This window comes from Chlamydotis macqueenii, chromosome 2 (assembly GCF_036417535.1).
Source record: "Chlamydotis macqueenii isolate bChlMac1 chromosome 2, bChlMac1.mat, whole genome shotgun sequence".
NCBI classification, from domain to species: domain Eukaryota; kingdom Metazoa; phylum Chordata; class Aves; order Otidiformes; family Otididae; genus Chlamydotis; species Chlamydotis macqueenii.
Window position 1 is genome coordinate 146,842,080 of NC_141557.1, and position 19,485 is coordinate 146,861,564.

At 35.5% G+C, this 19,485-nt stretch overlaps 1 protein-coding gene across 4 annotated transcripts in view; it reads right to left on the bottom strand.

Moving 5' to 3' along the window:
* Positions 1-19,485, bottom strand: part of CSMD3 (CUB and Sushi multiple domains 3) — a 743,929-nt gene that overhangs the window by 155,977 nt on the left and 568,467 nt on the right. For 3 of the 4 annotated variants that reach the window (XM_086741184.1, XM_086741183.1, XM_086741182.1), the window contains 3 exons: positions 2,936-3,049; positions 2,163-2,258; positions 1,094-1,297 (listed from right to left, as the gene is read on the bottom strand). In XM_086741184.1, the coding sequence (XP_086597310.1) occupies positions 1,094-1,297; positions 2,163-2,258; positions 2,936-3,049 (414 nt within the window). The remainder of the gene's footprint in view (positions 1-1,093; positions 1,298-2,162; positions 2,259-2,935; positions 3,050-19,485) is intronic. The other variant, XM_086741185.1, reaches the window with a different exon arrangement.

Here is a 19,485-nt window from a genome sequence, read left to right on the forward strand (position 1 = left end):
TATAACTCGCATCGTAAAAAATTTTTTCCTAATTTCCAATCTAAATCTACCCCCCTCTATTTTAAAACCATTACCTCTCGTCCTATTGCAACAGGTCCTACTAAACAGCCTTTCCCCATCTTTCTTGTAAGCCCCCTTGAGGTACTGGAAGACCGCTATCAGGTCTCCCCGGAGCCTCCTCTTCTCCAGGCTGAACAGCCCCAACTCTCTCAGCCTGTCCTCATAAGAGAGGTGCTCCAGCCCTTTTATCATCTTCGTGGCCCTTCTCTGGACCTTCTCCAACTGGTCCATGTCCTTCTTGTGTTGGGGGCTATAGAACTGGACACAGTACTCCAGGTGGAGTCTCACCAGGGCAGAGTAGAGGGGGAGAATCACCTCCCTCGACCTGCTGGCCACGCTTCTCTTGATGCAGCCTAGGATGCGGTTGGCCTTCTGGGCCGCAAGGGCCCATTGCCTGCTCATGTTAAGCTTCTCATCCACCGGCACTCCCAAGTCCTTCTCCTCAGGGCTGCTCTCAATCCATTCCCCGCCCAGCCTGTATTTGTGCCTGGGATTGCCATGACCCAGGTGCAGGACCTTGCACTTGGCCTGGTTGAACTTCATGAGGTTGGCACGGGCCCACCTCTCCAGCCTGTCAAAGTCCCTCTGGATGGCATCCCTCCCTTCCAGTGTGTCGACGGCACCACACAACTTGGTGTCATCAGCGAACTTGCTGAGGGTGCACTCTATGTATATCTTATTTGAGATACGCAAGGTGAGAGCATCTTAGTCTTACAAGAAGTCAGGTCACACGTGAACTGATATTTCTGAGTCTTGATTAAGGGACAGCCAGGAACTGCCACTGATGTTAATGTAAAAGAAGCTAACATATAATTTATAGCAGCAGAGTATGATCATAAAACTCGTGAAATGTCATAGCAAGGTTAGAATAGAAAGGGGAATAAAATCTTAACCTTGAATGAAGAAGAAAGTGAATGAAAGTAAGCAATAATAAAAGACTGTACAGATGATAAAGAAGGAACACATTCAGCTAGAGAGAATGGTCTACACTTTAGCCAGTAAATAATTCTATTAAAAAGCCTTAAGAACTCACCAACACATGTAGGGAGTGAATCATTCCACTGTGCCAAAGCATTTGGTACTGTATCACATCTAATTGCTGTTGACCCATGGAGGATATAGCCCGGATTGCACTCAAAAAGAACCAATGACCCAACTGCAAATTCATTTCCAATTCTTTTTCCAAATCTTGGTTCAGGCACAGAGCTACATTGAGTTGCACTTGTTCTTGGAACAGCTGCAAACATGCAAACAATTGTGGATTCTCAATTTTAGATTTAGTGGAGGAATACAGATTTTGAACCCCAAATATTCAAAATTATTAAAAGTAACATTCAGTTATTTGTCAGTTAAGAATATTTTCATAATGAAATCAAATGAACCTTCACAATACGAATTGCACACTTTTGACATCTGAGTTACGATTTAGAAGAGCATAGCACTGATATCCTTGCCAAGGTTAAAATAAATGAATAAAATCCACACTGAAACCTTTCTAAAATGGCACTGAAAAGAAATACTACTACGAAATATTCAGCTAGTATATGGTTTCAAAATAACATTTCTGTGTCGGATAGATAGTTACATTTATACCTGTGCATTTCTAAATGTGTATTCTGACTGTCACATAAGGATTTAAATTTAATGAAAGAGTGAATTGCAGTTGCAAGTATTGATGTATAACCATTTCTGCATTTGACCCATAAAAAGACAAATAATGTAAACCAAGAGAAGTATCTTAGTAACAGCAAATCACTGATTCACCCACAGGTAAGAACACTTACAGTTATTCATATTTAAATTGAGAGATAAACCAGTTTGAGTAGCCAGATGGTTCTAACATTAGTCAGCCAAATTAGCAAACAGAAACAGCTGCTTTGTATAACTGTCTTCTTAAATTTGGAACCTCTCTTACACTTCTTAAATATTTGATTTAAGCTTTAAAACAGAGATAAAAGAATGATCCTAAAGATTTTTCCAAACATGCAGAAAAGTGAAACTTGTATTGTAACAGGCTATTACTTTCCTCTCCATTCTCAGGCTGAGGATTTACAATTTATGATGAAAAGATTAATTGTACACATTTTTCCAGATTGTCTCACCTTGATAAACAAAATGAAATCCTTTAGCTGTTATTGGTCCAACTGAAGTAAATCGAACTGTGATCTGGTTACCTGAGCTCAATGGAAGGGATTCACCTACTCAAACAAAGCAAATACAAAGCTATCATAACCATTTTTTACTTAGAAAAGCATTCAAAATACCTGTCAGCATCTTTGCAGCTAGAAATAACCCTCCCAAAACCCTATTTACTGCTTCAATAAACTTTGCAAAACATATACGATTTCAATATTTTATGTTGGAAGTATTAAGTTGTTCTAGAAAAGGGAAACTTAAACTCATTCTAGTTATTAGGAATATTTGTTGGTTTTTTCCTTTACAAAAAAAAAAAAAAATCACCAAACCCCATACCTCTTCTAATTGACTCAATGTGCACATAATCAATACAATTTTACTCTGCTACAAGTATATGCTGCTTTCCCTTTTAAATATATAATACCCATTTCAGATTGCTCACTACATAAAAGTCATAAAGTCACATAGTAAGAATTCCAAAACACTCACTATAATGGCTATATATCAGAAGAAAAAAAAAAGTCTAAAGAAAATATATTCAATTTTGCTTCCTTTTATTCATTAATGCAAAGAGTTTTGAGTTATTAGTCTTTTAGTTCAAAATCCTGATTTCATATTATTTGTCTGAATTGTATCTAAGAAAATGACAATAATTTTTCTTTTTTTTTTCTGACTACACTATCTTTCTAGTTTCATAAATAATCAATAATAGTTTAATGACAGTTCTATTAAAGGATACCTGAATGAGATCCTGAGAGAGAGGATAATAAAGATGACTGCAGAGTTGGGCCATCATATACTTCAACTACATCATGGAGTGATGTCTGGAAAAATACAAACTGGCCAAAAACCACTGACCAAATAGGAAGGAGAAAATCAAGAGGCACCAATGGCCAAGAAAAAAGAAGACAGAATCAGAAAGGAAAAACAGAAACAAAAAAAAAGAAGAGAACAAAATATACATTAATATATTGATTTTTAAATATTTAAATTAAACATTATATTTATTGAATGTTTTTTTCTGTTAAGTTAATTAGCTGTCCTGGTGTTTAAGTTTATATTTTTTCATACTATTACAGCAGTAAATGGATAAAAATGTAATTCTATATATATAAAAGAGGCCACGAAGGTACACAACCCATACATATACTCATTAAAAGATGCTAGTAATGAGGGACAAAAACCATTGTTCAGCCATTGAATATACTTTAAAATTCTCTGCTCTCCCCCACCCAACACACATCTAAATTCTCAGTGCAGTATCCTCCTTGATAATTCTAGGCATATTGCTATATATTGTGCTTTATTAATTAATTTTGTTAAGATTCAGTAAGTTTTACTTACCTTAGAACATTTAGATTTTCTTAAGAACATTAACATTCATTGAATTTTTACCTTTGAGAAGTAAATGAGCAACTGATTCAAAGCAACAAACAACTCTTCAGGATACAAAAACTGACTCACAAAAATTATTACTTTTTAAAGTCCTGTGAGTAGAAAAGCTCAATTCAAGAATGTTATTTTTTATCTTTATTTCAAAGATCTGTGCAGCACATTCAAATCACAAGTGTTTGCACTTTTAATATAAGAAAAGAGTGAAAAGAAAAAAAGAATGCTTTGGGTTAATATTGTCCCTAGTACCTGCAAAATATTTATGTCCTGTTTAATCCTATCATCACTATTACTAGAAATGGAGAGGAAAATGGCTTAAAGAGTATACAAGTAAAAAGATGGAAATAGTTAGATATTTTTAGGTACTGGAACACCTATAAAAAGAAACAGAACCAATTCTTGTTCATTATCCAGGTTAGTATTTTGAGATCAATATTCTAACATGTTGCTACTAGATTTTAAAGAATGAAAATAAGCATCTACAATTCTTCCCATTTATATACACTTAGAGCTTTAAAAACACTATACTAAAAATGTGAAGTCTTCAAATTCTTTACATTTTTTTTTAAATTGATCTAAAATAAAGGCAATCTACCTTGCCAAGTCAGGTTCCTATCATATGCTCTTTTCAAGAAGAAGAAAAAAAAAAGGGTCAATTTTTAAAAGAAAACCTCTTTTTGAAGGGAAAGTCTGGATGTTATACACATAAAATAGTCAAACACAAGTAATTCTAAAAGTGTCTGTGAGACACTTCTGAAGATTTTTGTCCATTTTTAGGAGGAACCATAAGTGAGATGCTAAATTATCTCCATCATTTTTCCTTCAATCTCCAGATATTAAACTTTGTTGATTTTACTAGCTCTGCTGATTTTTAAAATAATATTTATCGGCATCCAAGTCTTCTATTTCATGTGGCTAAAGATAGCTAACAAACTTAATTCAGCTAACTGGTTCTATCACATTTGTACATTTATCAAATCTTTTCGTACTCAGTGAATTTCATTTTGCCATTAAGCCAAGTAAACTTTCTTGTCACTGCCACTGCTATTTCCCATTTCGAATAAAGTTGCAAACTAGGTATGGAAAATTCAGGCAAGTGCTGAAGCATAACTTAACAAGTACACAAAACTATTATACAGAGCTGTGTCCTGGGAGAAGTGTAAAAATAGTATTGATGAGCTATATTTCTGTTTCAATGGGTTATTATAAAATATTTACAAGCAATTATACCATACTGTCAGCCAAATTCAAAGGTCTGTTTCTACATTTCTTAAGTATTCTAAGACTGTTTTTGCCTCCAGCTTTCTCTTAAGCACCTTCCTGTCTATAACACTGAAGAAAATGGACAAATACATGACTTAAAATTGGTCATTTTGCAAAAAGAAATATCCACATATAATTTGTAGAAATGGTTTTTTTCACTATCAGTTGTGTATTTCTTAATAAAATACAAGTAAAATCTGATAAGTTAACCAAAAGTTACCACTGCCTTGAAATCAAATACATTATGAAGAGATTTAAAGTGTTCAGTATTGCTGAAACATTGCAAAGCACTGAAAAATAGGACCTACTGGCAGAAAGTGGTTAATATGAAACAGTAGCATGCTCAAGTAAGGGTTTTTGAGTCCACAGTTTTATGATCAATTTAAATTCAAGTGAATCAAGCTGTTTCCTCAAGCCAGGCACGAATATGGTGCAGCCAGTAGTGGAGATAGAATATAGGTCCCCTTCCTTCCTCTTTGTGTGCCAGGATACTTTTTTTTTTTTTTATTAAATCAACTGTGAAATACTGTAATACATCAGTAACTGATACCTGACCATCTGAGAGTATGTCACAAGAAGGGAAATTCTGATTATTAGAAAAGAACAGTTCATTATTCCTGTGTTTTCTGGGAGTCATTGTTGTCTACCACATTTGGCACGTGTTTACTCTGTTTATTTTCTAGTATTTGAAAAGAATTTTCTTAAAAACAAACTAAAAGAAACATAATTTGAAGATAATACTAAAAATACCTGCCTCAAAACTAACAAAAATTGATAAAATACAAATGTGAATATCCCGTATAATCTGCCTTTGGGAAACTCATTAAAAGTAATTATCTAGTCAAAATAAAGATCAAATAACTTTAACTGAAGAAATTGGGGGGTAATGTATGAATGATGGATGAATAACGATGAATAAGTATTCTCTAAAGAATGACTCACTATCAATAATTTGCTATCCTTTGTCAACTGTCATGGAAGACTGAAAGTCACCTGTCCAAACCTGACATCTAAAGTTGGGTTGCAAATTATTCCTGAATTTATGTTCATCTTGACTTTCACTGATTTGTAGCAATGCTATTTAAAAATATAATATCTGTTTCTCTCTATTTTGTGGCTTAACATTTTGCTTAGATGTTTAGGTGTAAATTTGACAATGCTAGAGTATCCAAAGAAGCTTTTATCTTGGAATTTTCATAGTTACGACACTGATTTATGTATTTTCTCAAAAATAAGCAAAATACATTTCTATGCTTTTTATACTTTTCCATTTGTATGATTTTTTTTTTCTGTCAAAATTCCAGGCAAACTGTAGTATTAATAATGCCATTAATTTACGAAATTGAGGGAATACGTTAATTTAGGAAATTGAGATAATTCATTAATTTAAAATACATCAGCATAAGCAAGCTCCCTTTTAACCAGACAAGAGCTAGACAAGATAACATTCCATGTCTCTAAATATCTAGATCTTTGTATGGCCTTCATTACTATAACATCTGGATACTTTTAATGAGTTTGGAAAGCATCTAACAACAGATGGAATTGGCACAAAACAAATGACTGGTTAAAAATTTCATCAAAGAAGTTTCCATTTAATTTTTAAAGTGAGAAATAAACATGTATAGTTTACTTCTGTCTTTTAATTGGCCTGTTTAAAAAATAAGAAAAATATAATTTACATAGTACTAGATTAATGAAAATATTCTCAGTATAAATCACAAAATCAGAGAATAACTGAGACTAGAAGCCTCCAGAGACCATCTAGTCCAGTCCTCTTGCTCAGAGAAGGGTTATTTAGAGCAGATTGCTGAGGCCCATGTTCAATCAAGTTTTTAACATCTCCAGGGATGAAGACTCCACAACCTCTCTGAGCAACCTGTTCCAGCATCCAATCTCCCTTACAGCAGCAGTTTTTCTCTCCTGTTTAAAGGGAATTTCCTTTGTTTCAGTTTGTGCCCATTGCCCCTTCTTCTGTCACAGCACCACTGAGAAGTCCAGCTCTGCCTCCTTTACTTCCTAGGTATTCATACACATTGATGAAATCCCCTTGCACTTTCTCTTCTCCAGGCTGAACAGTCCCAGTTATCTCAGCCTTTCTGTATATGTTTGATGCTCCAGTCTCTTAATCATCTGTGTCAGCCTTCGCTGGACTCACTCCAGTATGCCCGTGTCTCTTGTACCGGCGAGACCAGCATTGTATACACCACTCCAAATGCATCTCACCAGTGCCGAATAAAGGAGAAGAATCACATTCATTGAGCTACTGGTAACATTTTGCTGAATGTGTTCCAGGAGGCTGGTAGTATTCTTTGCCACAAGGGCACACTGCTTGCTCATACTCAATTTGATGTCCATAAAGACACCCAGGACCTTTTCTGCAAACCTACTTTTCAGCTAGCTGGCCAGTCTATACTGGTGCACAAGCTTATTCCTTAGCTGCAGACTATTTCCTTTTGTTGAACTTCATGAGCTTCCTGTTTCCCCATTTCTCTGAGCCTTTCACGTCCCTCTGAATGGCAACACAACCATATGGTGTATCAGACACTCATCCAGTTTTGTATCATCATCTGCAACCTTCCTGAGGGTGCACTCTGTCCCATCATGTAAGTAATTTATGAAGATATTAAACAGTACTGGCTGCAGCATTGATCCCTGAGGTACACCATTGCTGAGCTACTGACAGCTACCTTTCATGCTGCTGACGACAGTCCTTTAAGATTTGCAGTTTAGTCAATTTTCAATCCACCTCACCGTCTGCTTATCTAGTTGATACTTCATCAGTTTGTCAGTGAGGATGTTATGGGAGACTTACATGTTGAAAGGCTTGCTAAAGTCAAGATAAACAATATCCACTGCGCTCCACTCAGCCACCAAGTCATCTCATTGCAGAAGTCTATCATGGTGTGTCAGAACTGATTTCCCATTTGTAAATCCATGGTGACTACTTTCAGCCATCTTCCTGTTTTTAGTATGTCTGGAGAAGGTGTCCAGGACTATTTGCACTACCACCTTCCCAGGTGACAGAGCAAATCCTTCTCATCTTCCTCCCCTAGAGGGGAGGCCAAATGCCCTGTAGTTACCTTGGTCCTTCTCCTTGCCATTCTTGAAGATAAGAGTGACATTTGTCCTCTTTAGCCCCCAGGAGCCTCCTTCAACCATCACAACCTTTCAAAGGTAACTGAACTCCTTCAACACTCATGGATGCATCCCATCAGATCTCATGGGTTTGCGTATGTCCAATTTGTTTAAGTGCTCCCTCATCTGATCCTCCTCCAAGTCATCCTTGCTCTAGGCTTTTCTGCTGGTCTTGGGGGTCTGGGATTGCTCAAGGCTGGTTTACTGGTAAAGACTGAAGCAAAGAAGGCAGTTAGTAACTCAGTTTTCTCTGCATTCTTTTTCACCAGAGACCCCATCCCATTCAAGAATGGACCCACATCTTCCCTACTCCTCTTTTTGTTGCTGATATATCTGAAGGAGCCTTTCATGTCCCTTTCCAGATTCAACTCTAGATGGGCTTTGGCTTTCCTAACTCCATCTTTGCATACTTAGACAGTGTCTGTATTCCTCCCAGGACATCTGACTTCACTTCAACCTCTTGTACACTTCCTTTTTATGTTAAAGTTTTATCAGTAGCTCCTTGTTCATCCATGCAGGCCTCTTGTCTCCTTTGCTTGATTTCCTGATCATTGGGATGGACCATTCTTGAGTCTGGTGGAGGTGATCCTTGAAAATCAACTGGATGTCCTGGACTTCTCATCTCTCTGGAGCCACGTACCATCAGATTCTTCCAAACAGATCCCTGAATTTTTGTCATTTTTGTCCCAGTAAAGAATTAAATCCAACTCAGAAGTCAAACCTTTATGGATAGCATATAATTGCCATTAACACTGTACTGATCAAGTTATAGCTACTTGGGTTAAATATATGCTTATGCCAGAGCTAAAGAAACACTCTGAATAACTTATATGGATATCAGTGGAACAAGATGAGCTGTCTTTCCTCACCATAGGCTTCCCATTCACATCAATGGGATATTCTGTGTGCGCAATGATTTATTGAACTTAGAAAGCTCTAATGTAAAATCAAGTCCATTACTGAAGTAATGCATTTGCCTTTAAGATATTACCAAAGGGACTAACATGGTTTAAGCATTGTTATTACATAAACTGAAACGAACACTTCATATAAACCTTCCTAATGAAGCTCAGGTTTTTGTTTCCAGATTGAATCAGCACTTATAATTATAGGTCTTCGTAACTGTCACTGACAAAGGAAAAGGAAATTCAACTGTATTAATTAAAATTGGGGCCAAATTACCTCTACAGTTCTTAATATACATATATGTCTCCAATCAGGAACTATTTGAGAACAGGAGTAAAAAAATCTATTTCAGTATATGAAAGATATACATAAGCTATATCATGGTTTTTATTTTCTACAGTAGCATCATCATTTCTCTTGTACCAAATTAGTTTTGAAGAACGGAAAAAAAAAAAATCCCAACAAACTAAAATCCAGATAAAGCAATCAATTTGTTATTAATGATAAATTGTACTTGAGAATGGTGTTTTAGATAAATCTTTTCTGCTACATTTAGAATAAGTTTCTTCTGATTATGAATGAAAAATTAAGCTGTTGAGGTATCTACCAGTTCTGGTATACACACAGGTCTTATCACAGACCTAGAGGACTTCCTCAGACTTTGAAGTTACCCTGCAGAAGCTAACTTCTCATAGTTTGAGACAGAACTTCTGTCATCAGATTAAATATTTTTTCCAAAAGAGAGTTTTGGAATGGAAATTTTATTTCACAGTAAAAAAAAAAAAAAAAAAAATCTGATTCTTCATCAGCTCCACTGATGACATCCTTTCTTTGCTTAAAATTTAGCTGTGATGTTTTTCACATCAGGTCTTATAAAGGAGTTATAATAAGATTTTTTTTTTTTTTTTGAGGAAGAAGAAGAAAAAAATTAAAAAAGAAAAAAAAAGAAAGCTACATTGTTCAGAAGCTACGACCTTCATTAAAAGACAGGGAAATAGAAATCTCTCACTAGAGAAATGGTCTCTGTGGTGAGTAAAGATAACAAATATGCACTAAGAAACAAGAAATGCAAACTTTTGCATCTTAACTCCCAAGATGGGAGAACCTATTCAATGTGCTAAATGATGGATCATGGCCAGTCAGCTAAATAATAAATGACAATGGAGAAAAGCCATACTTTAAAGAAGCAGGACTCAGGCATAACTACAGCAAGCAGAAAGCAGGAAACTATTGTGTGAGATTCTCTCTCAATGAGAAAGACTCAACAAGGTTTTACAGTTGATCAGATAAGGGTCATCAAATGATCATCAAACAGGAGAAACTTCTGTGCTCCTATGTCCACAAGATCAGACAACTACATTAAGATCTGGCTACATTAGTATGATGACAATCACTCGAGCTTTCATTGCAGAAGTTTCAGAAAATCTTTTTTTTTAGGAAGAGCAGGGGAGGAAAGAGATTTCCTCTTTTTTGGGGGGGGGGGGGGAGAAACAGGACATCATTTACATTTTTCAGTTCTCCTAGCATTTCCTTTGGATATCATCTTCAAGATGCCTAGAACTAGCCATGGAGTAGCTTTGAAAAAAATAAACTGCATGAATGAACAGCAGAATAGCTGCATCTAGGACAATTTAAAAGTTAAGGTCCGTTATTTATTCATACGAAGTAGTGTCCTGGTATTATTTAGTGAGGAGGGGTTACAGTGGCAGTTTCTGTAAGAAGCTGCTAGAAGTTTTTTCCCTTTTGTTCAGTGGACTCAGCCAGCCCTAGGGCGGTCCTGCTGCTGGCCAGGGGCAAGCCAGTCAGTAGCATAATGTTCCCTGATAACGCCTCTGCGATAACATATTTAAGAAGGGGAAAAACAGGAAAAAAAAAAAAAGAAGATGATGATGTGATGATGCAACCCTCACCCTCTGGCCTCCTGCCAGGTAACCATCTGGACCCCATGATGGAGCAAGGGAGGAATGTGAGTTCTTCCTCCCGAGGAGGAAGGAGCGGCGTAAAGTGAGGTGTGATGAACTGACCATAACCCCCATTCCCTCTCCCGCCTTGTGCCGCTCAGGGGGGAAAGAGGTAGAGATAATGTTAAGCCTGGGAAGAGGGAGGGGTGGAGGGAAGATATCTTGTTCTCTTTCTCATTATCCTGCTTTGTTTTTAATAATAAACAAACAGTTTTTCCAAGTTGAGTCTGTTTTGCCCATAATGGTAACTTTAATGAGCTCTCCCTGTCCTTACCTCAAACTTTGAGTCTTTTTTCTTATATTATCTCTCCGTATTCCTTTGGAGGGTGGGGGGCTATGAGAGAGAGACTGCGTAGTCTGGTCCCCAGCAGGGCTAAACTATGACAAGTAGCTTGACACTAATGTAGTGCAAGTTAGGAATTTTGCATAAAATAGTTGAATCATAGAAAGTATGGTTAATAAAGTCAGAGATGCTAAAGGTGGAAAGGTTTATTATGACCTATCAGTGTTACAACTTATGGTGAAAGGAGAAGAATGACTTTTACTATATTGTTAAAAAAAATTCAGAGGCCACCTATGGTTACAACTTGCATCTGCCTCCTCCTGCTGGAACATAATCTTCCTCTGTGAGTAATTCTTGTGATTTAAGTATTTAGATTCATAACAAGCAACAGAAAAGAAAAAATGTATGAAGTTTTCCCTTGTATTTAGGATGAACTAGCCATACACTGTCATGATGGACTGACTCAGTATTTTAAAATTAAATTATACTCATGTAGACACCAAACAAACTGATATTCACCCCCTTCTGCCTGAGAAAGATGTCCAGTAAAACTGCAAGATAACTTAAATATATATTGGGCTCTTCGAAGAGAAATTGTTCAGTAATCATTGACAAGGATTTTGAAGGGAAAGACTGAAAGATGTCATCCTAAAGAGATTAATTTACAGAATTAATGCATATAGGAATATAGCTTTCAGTAACGAAATAAAATAATTTTGACCAGCTCACATAAACAAATTGGAAGATTTTATTTTGTACTCTTCAGTGGAACACTTTAGTTTGACGTAACAATAACTGAGTATCTCTGAGTTAGCAGTGTAACTATTATTATTTAGTTTTTAAATTAAATTCATAGCACAGGTGTCTTTTTTTTTAGTATTTCTCCTCTCACATTTCCAAACATTTGGTTGTCTTCCAGTTACTGTTAACACATCGTCTACTCTATATCTGTAGCAGTAATCTTTAGTGATATTGGTTAGATTTCTCTGTAATGGTTTACACTTTTTAGCATATGCTATAAGAGGAAAAACACTTATTGTTTGTGAATACAAAGTAGAGTCCCTACTAGTAGTATCCCATTGGGTAAATCTCAATCTATTTAAAATCAAATACCAGAATAAAGCAGCTGTCTAGTGATCCTGAACTTGGAAGCAGTAAAAATTAATTCTAACAGTGTAAGCCTCCTGGGTGCACTGTAGACTAGACATAAAAATAAGGCTAGCAATGAGTTTATGTGTAAATCACCAGAAGAGATATTCTTACTGACATAAGTAAGAGTAGAGAACTGCTTATCCTCAACAGATAATTATTAACAAGAGTGACTGAGCAACTGAAACTGAATGGAGTTAATATAATGTTACAAAAAAATAAATCTGATATAAAAATAAAGAGAAAACATGAAATAACTGAAAATTAAAAGATGCTGAAGATGTCAAAAGATAAAAGTAATGCATATATATACACAATACTCATAAATATATAATTATATGCATTTTCTATAGCTACTGAAGCTATGGATTGCCCTTACACAAGTTTCCCAATATATAAAGATATGATTATACAATGCAAACCTACAGAAGCCCTCTAATGTAACAGAATTGTATTTCAATATCACCATATGTATAGCACAACTGTTATTAGCAAATTATACATACTTGAACAAAGTTAGATTTAATATCAATGGTCAACATAAAAGCTGTGGAGATCTTCCAAACCACATAAAGGTGTGCTAGCTAACTGTACTTGGATTGGGCAAATTAATGTGTATTTATACTAGCTCTTCACAATGTATGTGACATGCATCACTGTCTAGTTCTTAATCTCTTAGTCTGTGGAAAAAGCCTTTACTGAACTATCCGCCTTTCATTGCAAGCTGTCAGTGTTCCATTGGTAGTCTTAGCTATTGTTCTCTCAAGTGGAGTCTGTTTCCTGGCAGGACATCCAGAAGATTAGGAAGAATAAGAAAGGATAAAGGATTCTCTCTGCAAACAAGGGACAGGTAAAGAAAGACAGAAAGAGTTCTAGTCCTTAAAGCTCTCAGATGCTGTTTTCCTCTGCTGCATGAAGGCAAAGAAAACACCTGTCTCAGAGACACAAAAAGCAGGAGTGCATAGATCTAGGTCTGAGCTGTAAACTATAATCTGCTGTTCTTCCTTTGCTTGTTTTCTGTAAGGAAAGTGTTAACTGAAAACGTACTAGCCTATCCTCTTTCTTATAACTGTATTCCTGCATTCCCAGACTAGGAAGGGAAGAAGGAGATGGAAAATACTACATCTTCTCATGTTTGATAAAAAAAAATGCTTATCTGATTGTATGAAAAAACAGTAAGAAGGTGTTTAGGGACAGGATGAGGGGCAGTTAGAAACACTAGAAGTTCAGAATGAGGAATTCAAATGAAATTGCACAGAAAAAGATACATGTGTATTTTCCCAGAAATGGGCTTAATTCCATATGGAATGGGAGAAAAGTGAGACTCGGGACATTTCCTGGATCTGGAATAGGAATGAATTCTCCTAATTAACGCATTTCTGCCTTGTTCCTTAAGTCAGTGAAATTTATTACAACACATAAGTTATAATTCTCCTCCAGGCTTCAAATCTCAATCTCCCTTTCTGCTTCTCCCTTCCTTCAGCTCACATCCCTCTCTCCTGGCCTGACTCATTACGTATATGTGTGAAACTCTTTCCAGATCTGCAACAGCACAACAGTAGAGGGAAAAAAAAGTCACACCAGTACATTTAATTTTAAATATGATGTATATTCTATTCTATTGAAATATATTAACTATATTACATATTATTTGCAAAAATAATAAATAATACTAATATGTTGCATTTGCTATGTAATACAGAACCCTGAAAGAAACACCACACAATACTACCATGTTCTTTTCTCTGTATTGGTTGGTTTCAATTTGACTAAACTGAAATTCAAACACCTACTCTTATTATTTGTTTAAACAGGTAAGATTGGTTTATTTACTCCTACAGACAAAAAACGTATCTTACAATTTTGAACTATCTTTAAAGCTCTTAAGTTTGATTGTATACCTAAAATGTTTAATTTATCAGTTTTTGCCTAAGCTACCTAAAGTTTATGTAGTTTTTTTAAGCTTACTTCTTGAAATTTTTCCTGAAGTGGAATGAATCATGCTCTGGAGTGGCCTATCTTTCTCCATTAACTAGAGAGGGAACCTGGACAATTAGTGAAAACTAGATACTCAAGTTGTATGTATGAAGAAATTAAATACGGAATGATTTTTACAGTCATTTCAATATAAAAATTGGAGAGTATCAAGTGAAAAAAGACAATAACATGTTTAAACTGGAAATTTTTTTCACACGATAAATGCTTAGGGAGTCGAAATGCTTGATACAGGTGCATAAATGCTAAACCTAAATGGGCTAAAAAAGCAGTTACATAAATTAATGGAAGAAAAACTCATGAGGAGCTACTAAAACCAAAGGTACTATGTATAGATCAACAGCTCCAGCAGTCACAGATTACTGGAGACTGAGAAAGTACTTGTGAGAACCTCTGATCAGTAAGCATTGTCCTAAGATTACATTTTAGCAGGATTTCCACATTTATTTCTGCCAAAAGGACACTGTGTTGGACAGATCCTTGTTTTTTGACCCGGTATTATGATAATTCTCATGCTTCAGGTCTAAGGCCTCATAATTTATAGCTATTAACATTTGAAAATCTTGATTCTGTCCTTATATCAAACCTCGAGTCTTCTGGTTTTATTATCTCACCCCTATTCCCTTGGAGGTTGGGAGGAATGAGTGAGAGACTGCATAGTTTAAACCCGAGTGGGACTAAACTATAACAGACATAAGACAGACATTTTTTACAATGAGGGTGGTGGAATACAGTAACAGGTTTCCCAGAGGACTGGTGGATGCCCCATCCCTGGAAACATTCAATGTCAGATTGGATATGGCTCTGAGCAACCTGATCTAGTCAAAGATGTCCCTGCTCCTTGCAGGGGGGTTGGACTAGATGACCTTCAAGGGTCACTTCCAATCCAAATTATTCTATGATTCTATGATATTATCTTCTTTAAGCAGATAGCAGTATGTATTCAACGAAAAAGGGCATCAACGAAGTTGTTTATACTCCACTTCATATTAACTATTTATGTTATATATGAACATTACAATTGCATATGTTGCAGGTAACGTAACATCATTCCATATTTGAATTCACTATTGACAGTCTTAATTTTCTCAAATGGTATTAAAATTCTAGAAGTCTTTGATCTCAGTAACTGTCAATTTCCAAACATCAAAAATGGAGACCTGATTGAACATATTATGTAGAATACATATAATTACACTTTGAACTGTTTTCTCAACTAGAAGGTTGAATCTTCAACAATTTTTCTCTCAGCAAGTAATGAACCTTCACTCCTGGAAGTCAGATGATTATATACCTTTCAGAACTATTAATTGACAGGTTATTTGAACTTTGAAACTTTATAAAGAAATAAAAAACATTCCTATCTGCTCATTTTTAATTAACTCTTTTCTCTCTGTGTCGCAAAGAAAGTATCATCATTTTTTAGAAGCTAGTTTTCAGCTTTTGTTCCTCAATTCTAGTTTTCTGTTTAAACTTCTAGCTTCAAATCTACCTTGAAGGAAAGAGCAAAGGAGAAAAATGTATGTATTTGCTTCAATGAAAGTCTGTCCATGAGCAAATGAAGTATTGTAGGTGAGAAAATATTTTTTTTGCAAAGTATCATTAATACCATTTTTTGTTACTCTAACTGTAAGATTTTAAAGAACAAACCAATTTTTCTACATTAGTAAATTTCATTAAATTTTACCAAATAACAGAAAAGTGTACCATCTTCATATACTTTCTGTTATTTAAATATTCAGGTTTTTTAGCCTGAAAAGCCTGTATTATGTTGTGATGCATCATGGGTACCAACTCAAGGATGTTACTTACAGAAAAATGGTAGGACTTCAAAGAGGGTATGTGAAACTGTAAAAAATGGTTCATTGCTTACTACTGGGTTTCATGTGTTTTCTTGGTGTAACATAAAACATAGGACTTACATTTCACTTCAGGTTTACAGAGTATTTTTGTCTTAAAGATGGATAAACAGAGATATAGAGAGGTTAAGTGCTTTGCCCAACTAATATATACAGGCAAAAATTTATTCTCCCTTGCTATTTTTTAAACATTACTTTTACAGAACGGTTTCTAGTTCCGTCTCTCCACTGATCCTCTTACGTGAAAAGAAGTATACATTTAAAAAAAAGAAAAAAAAGGTAAAACAAGTAAAAGGAAGTGATTCAATTTAAATCCTTACATCCTCTGATTAGGCATAATGGACACAATACCACTAAAAAGATACACACAGTCAAGTATTTCACAGCAGAGGCGTTTTCTTATTGCTAAGGAATTTTTTTTTGTCTTAAGGAGACCAGGAGTACTCTGATATTCACTTTTAAAAAACAGTTTTGAAAGAATAAGCTGGACTCCACCTAACTCATTATCTGTGTAACTGTCTATGTTCAACCTCTCTACCTACAAAAGCATATTTTCTTCATTTCTTCAGCCTTGGGCATATATTCACATTGCAGGATATGAACACATATCCACCTTGCAGTTACTTGACATTAGGCTATTTACAGCTAGATTCAATGGAACGTCTGTTGAAGAAGCTAGTTGCTGACATATCCTCTCATCTTGTGATGTGTTGCATGATGTAGTTTACTGAATAGTATGAACTCTCTTAAGGAAAATTATTTCTGCTCCTGAAGCTGTATGCTTTTATAAAAAAAAAATTGTATTTCTTATTTGACAGCCCATTCATGGAACAAAATGGACCTGTATACCCCAGAGACAGACTCATTTATGGGATACTTCTTTTGACTTCCTGGAGTTTTAAAACTGAATCTTGGACAAGATGCTCAGCTATAGCTACGTAGCTCTTCTGATGTAGAGAAAATGTTTCTAATACTTGCTAACTCTGGATCTGCTTCTTGCTGTATATCAGATGTTCTGGTTTTGAAACAGAAAGCAAAACATTTTTTTCAAAATACTTTTTTTCCATTTTTGCTATGTTTTCTTTGTATACACCATTTACATGGGCAATGGTTTTAAACTAAAAGAGGGTAGATTTAGAACAGATGTAAGGATTAATTTTTTTTTTATTATGAGAGTGATGAGGTACTATAACAGGTTGCCCAGAGAACTTGTGGATGCCCCATCCCTGGAAGTGTTAAAGATCAGGTTAGACAGGGCTTTGAGAAACCTGTTCTAGCAAAAAATATTCCTGCTATTGGCAGGGCAGGGTGGACTAAATGAACTTTAATGGTCCCTTCTAACCCAAACCATTGTCTGATTTTATGATTCTGTGATAATTAAGGGACTACATGATTATTTATAAAAAAAATGCATAATTCATGATGGAGATGGGGCAAACACATACACAAAAATACCGGTATGGATTTACCAATACTGCTGAAGAATCTTCAGCGATCTCCATAAACACTAACCACTGCATCAAATGAATTTTTAACAAAAATATTCTTTCATAAAGATTATACTTGGCAACACTAATGCTGAAAAGTATTTTTTTTTGTTAATATTGTTGTCTTTCTCATATTTATTTATTTTCAAAGAGCTAATAGGAATTAATAATAACATGGTTGAGGAAAAGTGTGGTATATTCAGTTTCTTTGCCTCCTTTATCAAGAAGATTCCTTATTTGTTTTTAGTGAGTTAGCTTCTAGAGGAGCAAAGTAAACTGTGATTACAGATGCACTGAGTATAAAAATTTACCACTTTGAATAGGGTCAAGGAAACATTAGTCTAACACTTAAGAGGGCTTATTTTGAGAAGTAAATAGAGAATTTGATTTAACAAGATTAGCCTAGAACTGCTTCTTAATTTATTATTAATTATTAATTTTAATTATTATTAATTCTGGTTTGGGCCTTTAAAAAAAATAAATACAATAATCTTCTGAGGAATAGTGGCCACAAAATAACTAGAAAATAAGTTACAAACATGAGTTATTGTTAAATTTAAGAATTAAAATCATACAGAAGTCTATCTAGCTTTTTATATTAGAAATCATATTTAAGCGTAAGAAAAAAAAATAATTATCTCACTCTTATTCAGGTTAATTTCTAGTTAGATGGATGAAACTATAAAATATTATTCAAAACTGCAGAAACCAAGAAAAAGAAACATACTGATGCTTAGAAATAAGTTATATAATAAAATTACAGTATCTTATTTCAGAATTAAGGACAGATAGAAATTCATTAAAAGTTTTTCTAAATAAAGTACAGAAGGATAAATAAGGTACAAAAGGACATATTCATATTCTTTTTCCCAAAGTCATCTTCCCACACAAATTTGTCTTCTAAAACTTGAAGCATTTATATGATCATTTATACAATTACAACCCATACTGTGATCACCAAACTCAAATTCCCAACAGTCTAATTACATTCCTAGTCAATAGAAAGTTTAAAAAAAAAAAAAAACAACAAAAACCCCAGATAGATTAATTTAAAACAGCTTTTTAAAAGCATTCTTAGTAGGAAAGCATGTTTTTCTATTTATTATTATAATTGCTAAAAAATAATGCTAACAAGAAATTTAGAGACCAAATGCATTTTAAGAATCACTGAATCTGTTATCAATTCCATTTATTTTTAGATTCCTAATTGGTATCTCTAAATTAGGGAACTATTAATATTTGGTAATGTCGTAGTTCAGCCCCGATCGGGACCAGACTACGCAGTCTCTCTCTCTCGCCCCCCCCACCGTCCGAGAGAATAGGGAGAGATGATATAAGAAAACGGCTCGAGGTTTGAGAGAAGGACGGGGAGAAATCCTTAAAGTTACCACCACGGGCAAAACAGACTCGGCTTGGGGAAAACTATTCATTTATTTCTAAAACTAGCAGGAGAATGAGACAGGAAATAAGATAACCTCCCCCCACCCCTCCCTCTTCCCGGGCTTAACATTATCTCTACTGCCTTCTCCTCCCCTCCGAGCGGCACAGGGGGGAAGAGGGAATGGAGGTCGCGGTCAGTTCATCACGCGTTGTTTTACACCGCTGCTTCATGGTCAGGGGAAGAACTCCTCACATTACTCCTCTGCTCCACCATGGGGTCCCTCCCACAGGCCACAGTCCTGCGTGAAACTGCTCTGGCGTGGGTCACCTCTTCCACGGGGTGCAGTTCTTCCAGAACAGCTGTCCCAGCGGGCCCTCCATGGGCCACAGCCTCCTTCAGGCATCCACCTGCCTCGGTGTGGGGTCCTCCATGGGCTGCAGGTTGATCTCTGCTCCTCCGTGGACCTCCATGGGCT